Source organism: Anolis carolinensis, chromosome 1, assembly GCF_035594765.1.
Source record: "Anolis carolinensis isolate JA03-04 chromosome 1, rAnoCar3.1.pri, whole genome shotgun sequence".
Lineage (NCBI taxonomy): Eukaryota > Metazoa > Chordata > Lepidosauria > Squamata > Dactyloidae > Anolis > Anolis carolinensis.
The window spans coordinates 283,897,517-283,910,768 of record NC_085841.1 but is presented as its reverse complement, the minus strand read 5'-3'; the positions used below and the strand labels follow the sequence as shown (position 1 = coordinate 283,910,768).

The 13,252-nt window shown below is 35.5% G+C and overlaps 1 protein-coding gene across 1 annotated transcript in view; it reads right to left on the bottom strand.

The window, feature by feature from the left end:
• The window catches only part of lgr4 (leucine rich repeat containing G protein-coupled receptor 4), a 118,626-nt gene that overhangs the window by 16,513 nt on the left and 88,861 nt on the right, over positions 1–13,252 (bottom strand). The window contains exons 5-10 of the mRNA XM_003225628.3: positions 8,237–8,452; positions 6,720–6,791; positions 5,301–5,369; positions 4,001–4,072; positions 3,839–3,910; positions 230–298 (exon numbers count right to left, since the gene is read on the bottom strand). Of these exons, the coding sequence (XP_003225676.1) occupies positions 230–298; positions 3,839–3,910; positions 4,001–4,072; positions 5,301–5,369; positions 6,720–6,791; positions 8,237–8,452 (570 nt within the window). The remainder of the gene's footprint in view (positions 1–229; positions 299–3,838; positions 3,911–4,000; positions 4,073–5,300; positions 5,370–6,719; positions 6,792–8,236; positions 8,453–13,252) is intronic.

The window sequence follows — 13,252 nt, the reverse complement described above, 5'->3', positions numbered from 1 at the left end:
CAAAATAAAACTTTTAGAAATTCTGATTTGCACAACTTTCAGCATTAGGGAAAAAACCTATACTTCCTCATCTTGTATGTTCACATCACTGAATTCCCTAAAATCTAAAGAGGCCCTAAGCTGTTGATAAGAAATCAGATTTCCTAGTCAGCAATATTTTTCTTAAGACATTCTGAACATTTTTTTTAGTTTAGTTTAATTTCATTAGACTCTAATGTAAAGCACTTACAGACTCTCCAGATTGCTAGTTTCTGTCAAGTTAGGAAATGATTGTACCATGCTGGCTCCACGGATGACTCTGAAGAAGAAGCAGAAACATGATACTCATGGCTTAATCACTAGCTTGAAACACAGGCAAATGTCACAAGAACACAGACATTTGGACCACAACTTGATTAACACATATTTTAATGAATATTACAAAAATATTCATTAAAATATTAATAAAAATTCATTAAAAGGGGTACTTTGATTATACTTTTTCCTGCATGGCAGGGGGTTATATTGGATGGCCCACGTGTTCTCTTCCAACTTTATTATTCTATGATTCTATTTGGAGAAAAATAGGTTCAAAATGTTGATCGTCTTCTAATTGTATGATTCTATAAGATGCTTCAGTTTGCAAAATATTGCTGCACCCATTAAGTATTCCAAAATGCAAAGCTGTTGAACCGTTTGTTTTAATTTTCCATAGGTCCTTCTGCAGCCCTTCTCGAAAGTGGAATAAAGAATATACAGTGGTTCTCAACCTGTAGGTCCCCGTGTGTTTTGGCCTACAACTCCCAGAAATCCTAGCCAGTTTACAAGCTGTTAGTATTTCTGGGAGTTGAAGACCAAAACATCTGGGGACCCAGGGTTGAGAACCACTGGAATATGAGCTTATCACCTTCTCATAAATGTATGTGGCAGGAAGCAATATACAAAGGAAGCATGGTGCTTCTAAAAACAGAACCATCACATTTCAATAATATCCACTGTCAAATACATGCTAAAACAGATTAGATCTTAGTTCTGAAGTGAAGATAAAAGAGTAATCTAAACCAAATCCTTATTTTACTTCAAGCTGGAGGTGATAGTACAAAAAAACGCACACACTTTACAGTTTAGCTAAGATTGGCAAGGGTTTGATTGATCAAACCTGCCAACTTCATGTTATTAAAGGGTGTGCATTTTAAAGGATGTGGGTACTCAGCTGAGCTTATGTAAACATGCCAAAACATATAATCTACCATCTTCTACTGAGTGTTAAAAAGAAAAGGAAAAACAGCAAGAGAGAAAGGAATGCTCACAAGCAAGCACAGTAAAACAACAAATAATTTATCCATCTAAATTCATAAGAGTAAATAAAGGTCTGTAAAATTTAGCACACCAGAGTTATAATGGTATGAATTAACAATGGAGCAGTTAATGTGTGTGTCAAAGGGAGTATGGCAAGAATACTATAATGTAACCTAACAGGAATAGCATCTGTACATAGTGAGATACAAAATGGAAAAATATATGTAATAAAAAAGAGATCTGTGAATAGGAATTCTGCAGCCTGGTTATAGTAACCTAACAGGAATAGCATCTGTACATAGTGAGATACAAAATGGAAAAATATATGTAATAAAAAAGAGATCTGTGAATAGGAATTCTGCAGCCTGGTTATACAATACAAGGTTGAAAGAAAGGTAAATTACATGTTCTGCTTTGTTAAGACTTAGCCATGAATCTAAGCAGTCTTAAAAGGGTCTTGAGATATATATATTTAAGACAGAAAAAAACTTGAATAAAGGTGCAACAAAGACGACAAATACTATCTTTGCCTGCCTTAACAGAAACGAAGTTTCCACATCAAGAGAAGTAATAGTTCCTCTATATTCTATGCTGGTCAGACCTCATCTGAAGTACTGTGTTCCATTACGGGCTCCTTACTTTAAAAAGGACACAAAGAGAGAATTTTGAATATATTCAGAGAAAGACAGCAAGGATGATAAGGGACATGGAAAGCAAAACATATAAAGAAAGATTGAATGAGCTGTGCATGTTCCATTTGGTGAACAGATGGCTTTAGGTCATGACCACATCTCAAGGACTACCATACAGAGGAGAGTGCAGGCTTGTTCTATGTTGCCTCAAAGGATAGATCTAAGTCTAATGTTTTTAGGATACAGGAGGACAATTTCAACTGAATATTAGAAAGAATTTTTGGTAATTAAAAGCAGCTCAGTAGGTGGGATCTTCTTCTCTGGGTGTCTTCAAAAAGAGGCTAGACAGCTACTTGCTTTAGCTTGAGATCCAACACTGAGCAGGGGTTGGCCCTCATGGCCCATGAGACCCTTTCTAGCTGATTAAAAACAGCTATTTTTAACAATCTCAGCTACATACATTAGGGGTGGACAAACTGGAGTTTTCTAGATGTGGTATCAATGAACAGTTAGCATAGCCAATGGGAAGACATGATACAAACAGTAGCCTACAAAAATTTGGAGGACCCTAAGCTGTCCATTCTTGACATACAGCATCTACTGAGGAAACAATACAACTGCTTCTATAATCAACATACAGCGGGGCCCTTTCAAACCATGTATATATCAATACTTGGTCTTCAGAGAACAGTTTGAGTGTCTAATTTATATTGGGCAAAATAGATGACAGTGTTACTTCACAGATCTTTCATAATTACCAAGGAGCAATGCCATTTGTTTGTAATGGTATTCTCTTTACTGCATAATGTCAACAGTCGGAATTCCATTGTTAACACATCATTACAATCATGCTTGTGTAACAGATTTTATCAACCACGTCTATTATAATTATGAGATTGAGAGTGCTCCTGCTGTTGTTTTGCGTTTTGCAACACTTAGCAAAGCCATTACCAACATTCCCATAATAGTTTTATTATGACTACTAAATAAGCCAACAGAATGACAACCTGCCATAAGAATATGAATTATGTTTATTGTAATCTTGCTATAGATTTGTTATCTTCAAGAAATAACTAGCCACAGTTATAGACTATTCCAAAGGTGAAATCAACAGGATTTTTTAAAAAATGTAGGCAGTCCCTGATTTACAAATAATCAATTTACGTATGACTCCTAGTTACAAGCATGGAGGGGAATGGTGGCGTTAAGTAGGGCTAAGAGGAGGCGCGCGCCAGCAGTGTGTGCCAGGCCTTTTGGAGTATTTGAAAATTTTTAAACATTTACATGCACAGGTAAAAATAAATACTACATTACGACACACATCTGTCCAAACAGTGTTTAAAGTAAAGCTCCATGTAATTGTTTTTTGTTTGCTTTGGTTAGTATGGTGTGGGAGTTAGAGCCACTGTGAGATTTTTACTGCTGTCTGTATCCTCATTACACAGATTTAATGTCACTTCCTGTCCCTGAGATAACAGGAAGTGTGAGGGGATCTATCTCTAGGAAAGAAAATTCACTCCTGTAAGTGTTATCACAGGAAAAAGGTGCCTTCACTAAAGCTTTATCACCAGTCCTTGTTTGCACAGCAACACAACATTTTCAAAATTCAATTGTTACAGGAAAAGGAAGGTGAAATCTTCTAAACAGTGACACAGACAGAAAAACAAACAATACAGGAGTGTAAACCCTTCCTGTGCTATTCAAAACAAACAAACAAATATTTGGCTGGAGTTAAACTTAAAAACACACCTCTTCTAACTTATATACAAATTCAACTTAAGAATACTCCTACAGAATGTATCTTGTTCGTAACCTGGAAACTGCCTGTATATGCATTTAGGACTGGAGTACTAAAAATAAGTTTTTAGTTTTTCATAGAAAAATAAAAGAGGTAGGAATATAGTAGAATCAACTGAAAGAGTACTTACAGGGAATGCAAATCTGACAAGTTTTGGAAAGCCGAGTTCCCAACAAAGGATAATGGGTTATCATACAAGTGTCTGGGTTAAAAAAAAACAATTATGTGTCAATCCAGAGTTGCTTTTTTATCAATTAAAGGGGAAATATAATTATTTGTAATAAAAACTTACATAGTTCTTAGAAGTGGATTCCCTATAAATGCACTATCAGGAATCATGGAAATGGAATTACTGTGAAATCCCCTGAAAAACAAACATTAGGAGGGGGAAACACATACACGAACAATCAAAATCTGATAACAAGTTGCAACGTCAAAATACACTTAGAGTTGAATGCACATAGGGATGACAGCTCAAACAAATGGTATCTTCACAAGCTTGGTGGGACCCTGTACATTCTTCATGGCCAAAACCTGGAAATGACTTTTGGGGGTGGGGACTAGAACGCCCAAAATTTCCCATACCAGAATACTCAGAGGAACAACAAGTCAATAAAATAACCTTTTCATGCTCTGTTGACGACAAACATGTACAGTTCACATGTGTATGCATTTGTGTGTGCTCGTGTTAATTATGAACTGCAAATTCCATTATTTCTCATCATTGGTCGTGCAAGCTAAGGGCAATGGAAACTATAATTCACAGTATCAGGAGGTCCAAAGATTTACCTCATTTATGGCAAAGACTAAACAGACTAAGATACTGAATTATGATGATTTATTACTGAATAGTACCTGTATATTTTTCAACAAATGTTCATAACGCAAATAAACTAGAGGTACTGATTTAAAAATGTAATCTGATTATTCAGGGTAAATTCCTAGAGCAGTGAATCATAACATGTGACTCTCCATTTAGACTTCAGCTACCAGCATTTCTCACCATTGGACAAGCTAGCTAGGGCTTCTGGGAGTTGGAGTCCCAAACACCTGGAGGGTCACAGGTTGTGCACTATTCTAGAATATCCCTGAATGAGCTACTCCCCATCTTCTCTGCCAATAGCTATAGCTCTGAACAAATATTGTTTTACATTGTTTACATTCAAATATTATAGTATACATTAAGATAGGGGAGAATCTACTAACACTATTAAACAGAAAGCTGAGATTTGTTTTTGAAAGAGCAGATTTACATTCCATTGAAGAAAAAAGACAGCACCAAAGATAAAATCTATGTGTATTCAATTTATAGGTAAATCTGTCAAACTATAGAATGTAAACGGACTTTTACAAAAAAAAATAGCAAAATCTGTTTTTCAAGAACTTTCCCAGCATCATTAAAAATAAAGAATAATAAAGGAAGAGTTCCAGCTAGTTGGTTTAGTCACTCTGTGGCTGGGGAGGGGGGTATCAATAAAAAAACTATTATGATACAATTATTATAATCCAAATCCAAAATCCAGTTCCATTTTGATTTTTAGTTTCATTCTGACAATATTAATAATAACAACAATTATTTCAGTAGCACTCACAATTCCTTCAGACTTGGAAGTGTTTTAATTGCTTCAGGGAATTCAACCATGTTGTTATAATTTAAATCCCTGGAAAAAACAACATTGGTAGCATTATCCAATATGGCCTTTCAAAATTTAAAATAGAATTGCACACACATATGAAAAGACACATAGCTGATAAAAAGCCACAGATATGACAGATCTTCAAGTTGTGTAGTACTCTAGTCTCATGATTACACATAAGCACTAGCCACTGTCCTCAATTTACCTACAGGTTTGCTTTTTGTTTACTGACCAATTTGATGTATAAATTCCAATAGCTGTTGTTCGGTGTTGAGTTAAAAAAACCATAAGAAGGTGGAGACAAGTTATTTTCTAGGAACTGGGGTGACCGCAACAACAGTGCTTCTGAGGTGGCAGTGCCTAACCAACAAGCTTCTGGGCTAGATGAAAACATTTAAGTAGGCCCTGCTTTCCCTGCAGCCTTAACATTTCTTTTATATATTTCTCTAGCTATCTTACGTCCTCCTTTTTTGCATTCTTTGTCCAGTGAGCTAGACCCCACCTATGGAATTCTAAAGTATTGCATAAACAAATCTCTCAGTAGTTTCTGCTCTTCCACTACAAGGGGGGGGGGGTATTCTTTCTGCTATACAACTACTTTGTTTTGGCCCTCTTTCTCTGAGTTTTCTGGCCTAACATCTCCACCTGTCATTCTCTTTTGTAGTAGAAGAAAATGGGCTAAAGTGAATCAAAACCAATCTTGGTGTCATGGACTTGTATCTGCTGTGTGCAAGACACCAGAACACCTCCATGCCATGAGTTCACAGCCAAGTTCTTTCCCTTTGTGGGAAAGAACCTGATAACACAAACCAGCTCAAACTGCAAGACCTGGAGGCTGAATGGAGGAACATTTGGAAGTTGAGGGGGTGGGGTTTGGGGGTACTGAACTGAGAAGTTGCCCGCATTTTCTTCATTTGTATCTTTGCTGTATACTAATAACCTAGCATTAAAGAAATTTCCAATACTTCCTTGAGTGATTTTAAGTGCTACTAAGATTCTGCAGTCATCACACTTGGAACTTTGAATAGTTAGTTACGAGTTTTCTTTAAGATAAAACTTCCACAAACTTCTAGTCATCATTGCCATGGTTGCTAGCCAAAAGGACTGTCAAGTGGACACATAAACTACTTCTACCTCAGCTGCCAAATCTTCTGCCCATGCTGAAACACTTAGGAAAGAAAAACAAGCCATGTTGTGACCAGTTCAGTGTTTTGCAACAAAGCATTATAAATATTTCTATAATACAACTACTACAACGTAATTATAAAGCTTAGCCAAAAACTTTAAAGGATTGTTTCAAAGTTTGACAGCATTAAGTCTTTTGTAATGTGTTTTATTCAATTACAAAGACCTACGGGCAGGAAGGATACTTACAAAGTTTCTAGATTGTTTAATCCATCAAAACAGTGATGTCCCAATGTTTTTATTTTATTGTTATGGAGATGCCTAAAGGAATACAAAGAAGGGAAAGGGGAAAGATATTAACAAGTTACGTTTTAAAAAATAATTTTCCTTGATAACAAAATGCACTGGTCCACTACCCTGCAAAAAAAAGTTGGTGGGATTTTAATGCTAATGCTAATAATAATACGAAGTCTTTGCTGTCATGGAAAATCAACATGTACAATAAGGAATAAGAATAAAACATTACATAAACATACATGAAATAAAATCTCCAACATCTATCACTACCCATCTCAGCAACTTCAAGCACAAGTCAGCAGCTTGATTGGTGAATCCAAGAGAAAGACTGACAGGTGAGATCCTCCTCCAGCTGGAGATCCAAAGGAAAACAATTCCACAGGTGCAGAACCAGGTCTTGAAAGGCTTGCAGCCTTGACAGAGTTGTGCACAACAATGGAACAGACAATAACGTTTTGCCTGTGAATCTGAAATTCCTAGGTGTTCCATATCATGCCAGCTGAGCTGCGAAATATTAGGGGAGATTAAAGGGTAGAGCCTTAAATACCAGAACCAAAAATCTGAAACAGGCCTTGATCTGAACTTGGTAGCCAGCGAAGGACTGTAGAGGGAGAAGAAATGGTGAATATTTAGGAAGATTTTAAACCCCAGATAGCACTGTTCTGAATTAAAGCCAGAAGCAGATGTGAGCAGGAAGACAAACCTGCTAGTAGGGTACTACAATAATTTAAATGTGACATAAACAAGGTTTGGATGATCAGATGGGTAGTCTCAACTATCAAAATCTAAGGATCCTGTGGAAGTTAAAAATATAGAAATTACACTGTGCCAAAAAAAGAGTGGAGGGACAAATTACCACCCACAAGAATCTTCAGGCACAACTACATTGTTGAATTAATGCTATTTGATACCACTTTAACTATCACAACAATGCTGTGGAATCACGGAAGTTGTAGTTTTACAAGATTGTGATCCTTCTCTGCCAAAGAGTGCTGGTACTTCACATTAATGGCCTTTCTAGTACCAATGTTCTGTTCACACAGTGGCCGACATCATGTTCTTTGAATCAGAACATGATAGCAATAACACCCTCCCACTCACATTATGTTCCCCAATGATAGAGGACTACTGCCTCAAATGTATTATTTAGAAGTGTTATTTGTCAACTGAAAACATGGGCAAATTATCAGCTATGGGAAAAGGATGCAAACATAAATATTTTAAAGTACATCCTCTCTCCTCAACAGGTAACCAAATTTTCAAAGCCAATTCCCATGAGTACTTCATTAGGCAAGATGATTCTCATACACAATAAGATTCATTTAGTGATTGCTTTAAGCTAGCAGAATCACATCTTTTCTTTGACTTAACAATACAGTACTTTTATATACAAGTTAGTGTTAAACAACAGATGAACTGAATTTCCATGTAAATTAGATTCCTACTCTGATGACAAACTAAACACTTACAGAACAACAAGGCTTGAGAGATTTGTAAATGCAAAGTCAGGGATGTCAGTTATTTTGTTGAGTGCCAAGGTTAAGGCTTGTAGGGAGGGAAGATTGCTGAGTGGAATAACAGGGACTTCAGTCAAGTTGTTATCATCCAGCCACAGGTGACGCAGTTGAACCAGGCCCTCAAAACTATCTTCTGGCACTGCAGTAATGTGATTAGCATCTAAACGCCTGCAGAGAAATGATATGAATATATAACACATCACAAAAAGTATGAGAAACAGGCTTTAAACAAAAAGCTCCAAAGTCTGGAACAAGAGCTTTAAAAGTGAAACTAAATATACCATATATACTCGAGTATAAGCCGACCCGAATATAAGCCGAGGCACCTAATTTTACCACAAAAAACTAGGAAAACATCGACTCAAGTATAAGCCGAGAGTGGTAAATTTCAGGAATAAAAATAGATACCAATAAAATTACATTAATTGAGGCATCGGTAGGTTAAATGTTTTTGAATATTTACACAATACTGTAATTTAAGATAAAACAGTCCAACTCTGCTTAAATCATCGCTCTCATCTTCTTCAATGTAAATGTGCTTATGTATCCTTTTAATAATAATAGAGTAAAACTAATAAATGTAATAATAATAATAATAATAATAATAATAAATACAGTAAAATAATAAATGTAATAACAGAGTAAAATAGCACATGTAATAACAATAATATCAGAGTGAAATAATAAATGTATTAATACTAATAATTAGAGTATTGAGCCGCCCCGAGTCCCCACGGGGAGATGGTGGCGGGGTATAAATAAAGTTTTTATTATTATTATTATTATTATTATTATTATTATTATTATTATTATTATTATAAAAACAGGCAGCTTCACAACTACCCACTGATTCAGTAAGATACTTTTAAATATATGCACCTGCTAGCCCACTGTAAGTAATAATTAATCTCTTCCCCAATGCATATAAAACTGACCAGAGACCTCAAAATAGGTACTCTCTAAATTTAAGCTGAAAATAGATTTAGTTAACAATGATTTGAAATATCCCCTATGAGAAGACATAGTTGTAAAACATGTTTATAAGTTAAGAGTTTACTGATATCTTTTAAGTACTGTATATAGTTATGTATAAGTTGGAAAAAAATTGAGAATAAATCAACTTAAAACATGTGGATTGGCTTATCTACCGGTCAATGCTATAAACAGAAGACAATAATACTGTGCTCCCCACCATTTGGGATGCTTGAGGCAGAGTCATGGCAGACATTTTTAATAAGGTAGCTTGGCAAGTGAGGCTTATGTGCTGCATTCTTCAAGCTTTCCCATACTGCTGCAGAATGCTGCTCAGGCGAAAAAAATAGCGAGGAAGGACAAAGGACTGCCTTTCTTACTCCAGTTTGGCAAAAAAAAAAAGAAAAAGAAAAAAAGAAAAAGGGTGTGTGTGTGTGTGTGTGTGTGGTTGAAGCACTGTTTCCATGCTTACCCAGCCAAAGGGGGCTTCCCTTCACCCAGCACAAAGTCTTGCACTTTCTTTGTTGTTCTCTCATTTTTTCCAGGTTGCATTTTCATTCTTTTACCTCATTTATATTCCTTTCCCTATCTATATTTGTATAGACATTTTAAGATAAGAAATGCAATTTACATCCCACCCCAAATTGTAACCACTCAAATAAGCCTCTCCTTCTTGTCACGTTTCTTAAATATGTTCACTCTATGAATTTTTGAAAAAGAGGAGAAAAGATGGGTTTGTTAACATGGCCCAAAGTTTTACCCTCACACTAGTCATAAAAAAATCCATACGTTTGGCCTCCAAACCTGTCCTCAGTTTATACATGAGATCAACGTATACATGGGTGTATATGGTAAGTAATGTTCTGTAATAGCAATCTTCCATATAATATTTGAAGAAAACTGTACATATTAATTTTCATACAAAATAATGAGAACCTTCTCTCTTCATATTGTACTTGTTACTCAAATAGTTTCACTATGCGTTCTAATCATCTTTACAGCTTTTGTGATATGTACAAGCCACATTAGCAAACTATTATGAAATAAAAATAAAAATTAACAAGATCCACTTCAAACAACTGCGTATACTCTTTCGATATTTGTATCTCACCCTTTCATATACAGCAATAGTGAACCTTTATGCGGCATATTATTCAAATGTTACTGCCTGAACAGTTACCGGTATATTATTTTTACCTAATGATAACACATGTTCAGTAAACAACACACCTGGGTCTGTTAACCTGGAACTCCAAAGCAGCAGGGTGAGGCAAAAGAGAAACGGTAGTATTGTTAAGTATTTACTCTTTACCCACCTTGCTACTTTCATCAACACAATCATAATTTATACTGTACCATTAATGTATATGGTACTTTATAAAAATAAATAAAAACGAATCACCCTGTTAAATATGTATAATCTAATTTTGAAAAAAAATATGGAAGGAAAGAAATGCATACAAAAATGAGAAAGACAATCCACTTACAAAATCGTACTTATACTAGTACACATAATCTGAATGCACAAATTCTGACAATAATATTAAACTGAAATCCCAAAAGCTTTAGATAACAAGAAGCGGTTTAATTGAGATTTAGAGGAGCAGGACAATGGAATCACTGCCTAGTAAGGGTGATTTTACCATGTTGCAACAAAAGGTAGCTGAGGAAGAATGCTAAAAACCAGAATGAAAATTAAAGCTAAAGATTTTCTGCAGCAAATCTCTCCTTCTTTACTATCCTTTCACTTTTCCAATTTTGACAAACACCAGTCATTGTGTGTGGCATGTGGCTGGTGCCATAAAAATATCCTCATGACTACTTCCTCTCCTTTAATAACCTGAAATGCAACTCATCCCATATCTTTACTTAACAAAAATAGCAATCAGTGAGAAAACACACAAGAATGTAAAATAGAAGCAAGAAAAGAAGAAATTCACATGTGTGGAATCAAGACATGCGTAAACTCCAGACTCTTCTTCAAGAACTTATCTATTGTCGTGTTTTCATTTGGTAAAGGAGACATGAATGTTAAGATGTTACAAATACAATACAGGTATAGTAACAAGGTGTGAATCTTTCATTTTAAAACATGTAGCCATTGTAAGCAAAAAAATACATAATTGTTTGCATTGAATTGGCTACACAGGGCAGGAAGAGCGAATAATTAATGCTGCTCAACTGAAATTCCATATGGTCTATAGCTAATAGGCCACTATTATCTAAGTCATCTGCAGTTAGCTTCAATGCAGTAGAAATTTAAATGGGTTGGTTGCTTCTCCTAAAATCCAAGACCAAGTTAATCAGGCTATACTAAAATTGCTTTCTATATTAACACAAATATATTGTGGAAACAGGGTGATAACAGCACTAGGTTATTACTGAGGTCAGTTCAGATATACAACCTGTAAACATTTTCATGTTGTATATATTCACTCTATTTCAGTCTGAATGTTTATGAATATACTAGGGCCTTGAATCGTATCAACTCAAACAACAGGTCAAAGTTTTGTTAATGATTACACAAAACCTATGGTACATTAAAATAATGATTAATTGGGAAATGAATAGTTGTTTTGAATACATTACAAATGCAGTGAGAATCAGCTAAAATAATACAGTATTTCCTTTATTTAAATCCTACTCAAGTTAGGTGGAAACTTCGAATATCAACACAAGGAAATAAGCCTATGACTCATATCCTAACACGAGTATTATTTTAAAATATGCACCAAATTCTAGCCCCCAAACCTTCAACAATTAAACTACTTATCTAATATCTAGCACCCTACACATAATCAGATCTGGGCCATTCCTATTTTGAGCCAAACGAAACAAATTATGCCTATATGTTATTTTTTTTCTTTTCTGAAAAGAGGAGTTGCTATCCAGTGAGTAACATTTCTATTACTTTCTGCCAATTTACTCTCATATGAAGAATAAATATGTAAATGTGGTGACAATTTAAAATGATGTGTCTACTCACTCTATATATCTTAAGAAAAACGTTTGTGGTGTTTACTTCGTCTTAAGTTCAAACAAAATTGTGAGGAACAAAATAATGTTTTATGTTACTTAAAGAAAAATCATTGCAAGCTTAAACATGCATGTGCATTGAAATTAATGTTAAAGGAGAATTTAGTCAAAAAGTCTATGAAACTGAAAATACAATAATTTAAGAAAAATGTACTGTATATACTTGAGTATAAAATTATCAGTTTATCTTCACCCTTTAAACTATTTCTAGTAATGATCTTAATTGGAAGGCCTCATAATAGTATTGTAGATTTAGAAATAGGTTAAAAAGGTTTCCCCCTGAGGTTAAGTCCAGTCGTGACCGACTCTGGGGATTGGTACTCATCTCCATTTCTAAGCCGAAGAGCTGGCGTTGTCCGTAGACACCTCCAAAGTCATGTGACCGGCATGATTGAATGGAGCGCCATTATCTTCCCGCCGGAACGATACCTATTGATCTACTCAAATTGGTATGTTTTCAAACTGCTAGGTCTCCAGCTCAGTGCTTTAACGCCACCGGGCCGAAGATTTAGAAATACCCATCCTAATACTCAACAAAGAGAAATGTAGGATACTTCATTTAGGCATAAAAAATGAAATGCACAGATACAGGATGGGTGATGCCTGACAGGACAACAGGAAATGTGAAAAAGATCTTGAAGTCTTAGTGGACAAGTTGAACATGAGCCAACAGTATGATGTAGCAGCTAAAAAGGCCAATGGGATTTTGGGCTGCATCAAAAGGAGTATAATGGCTAGATCAAGGGAAGTCATGGTATCCCTCTATTTGGCTTTGGGTCAGACCTCACATTGAATACTGTGCCCAACTCTGGGCACCACAATTTAAGAGAGATACTGACAATCATAGAATCATAGAACAGTAGAGTTGGAAGAGACCTCATGGGCCATCCAGTCCAGGTGGAAAGTGTCCAGAGGAGGGCGACTAAAACAATCAAAAGTCTGGAAACCATGCCCTATGAG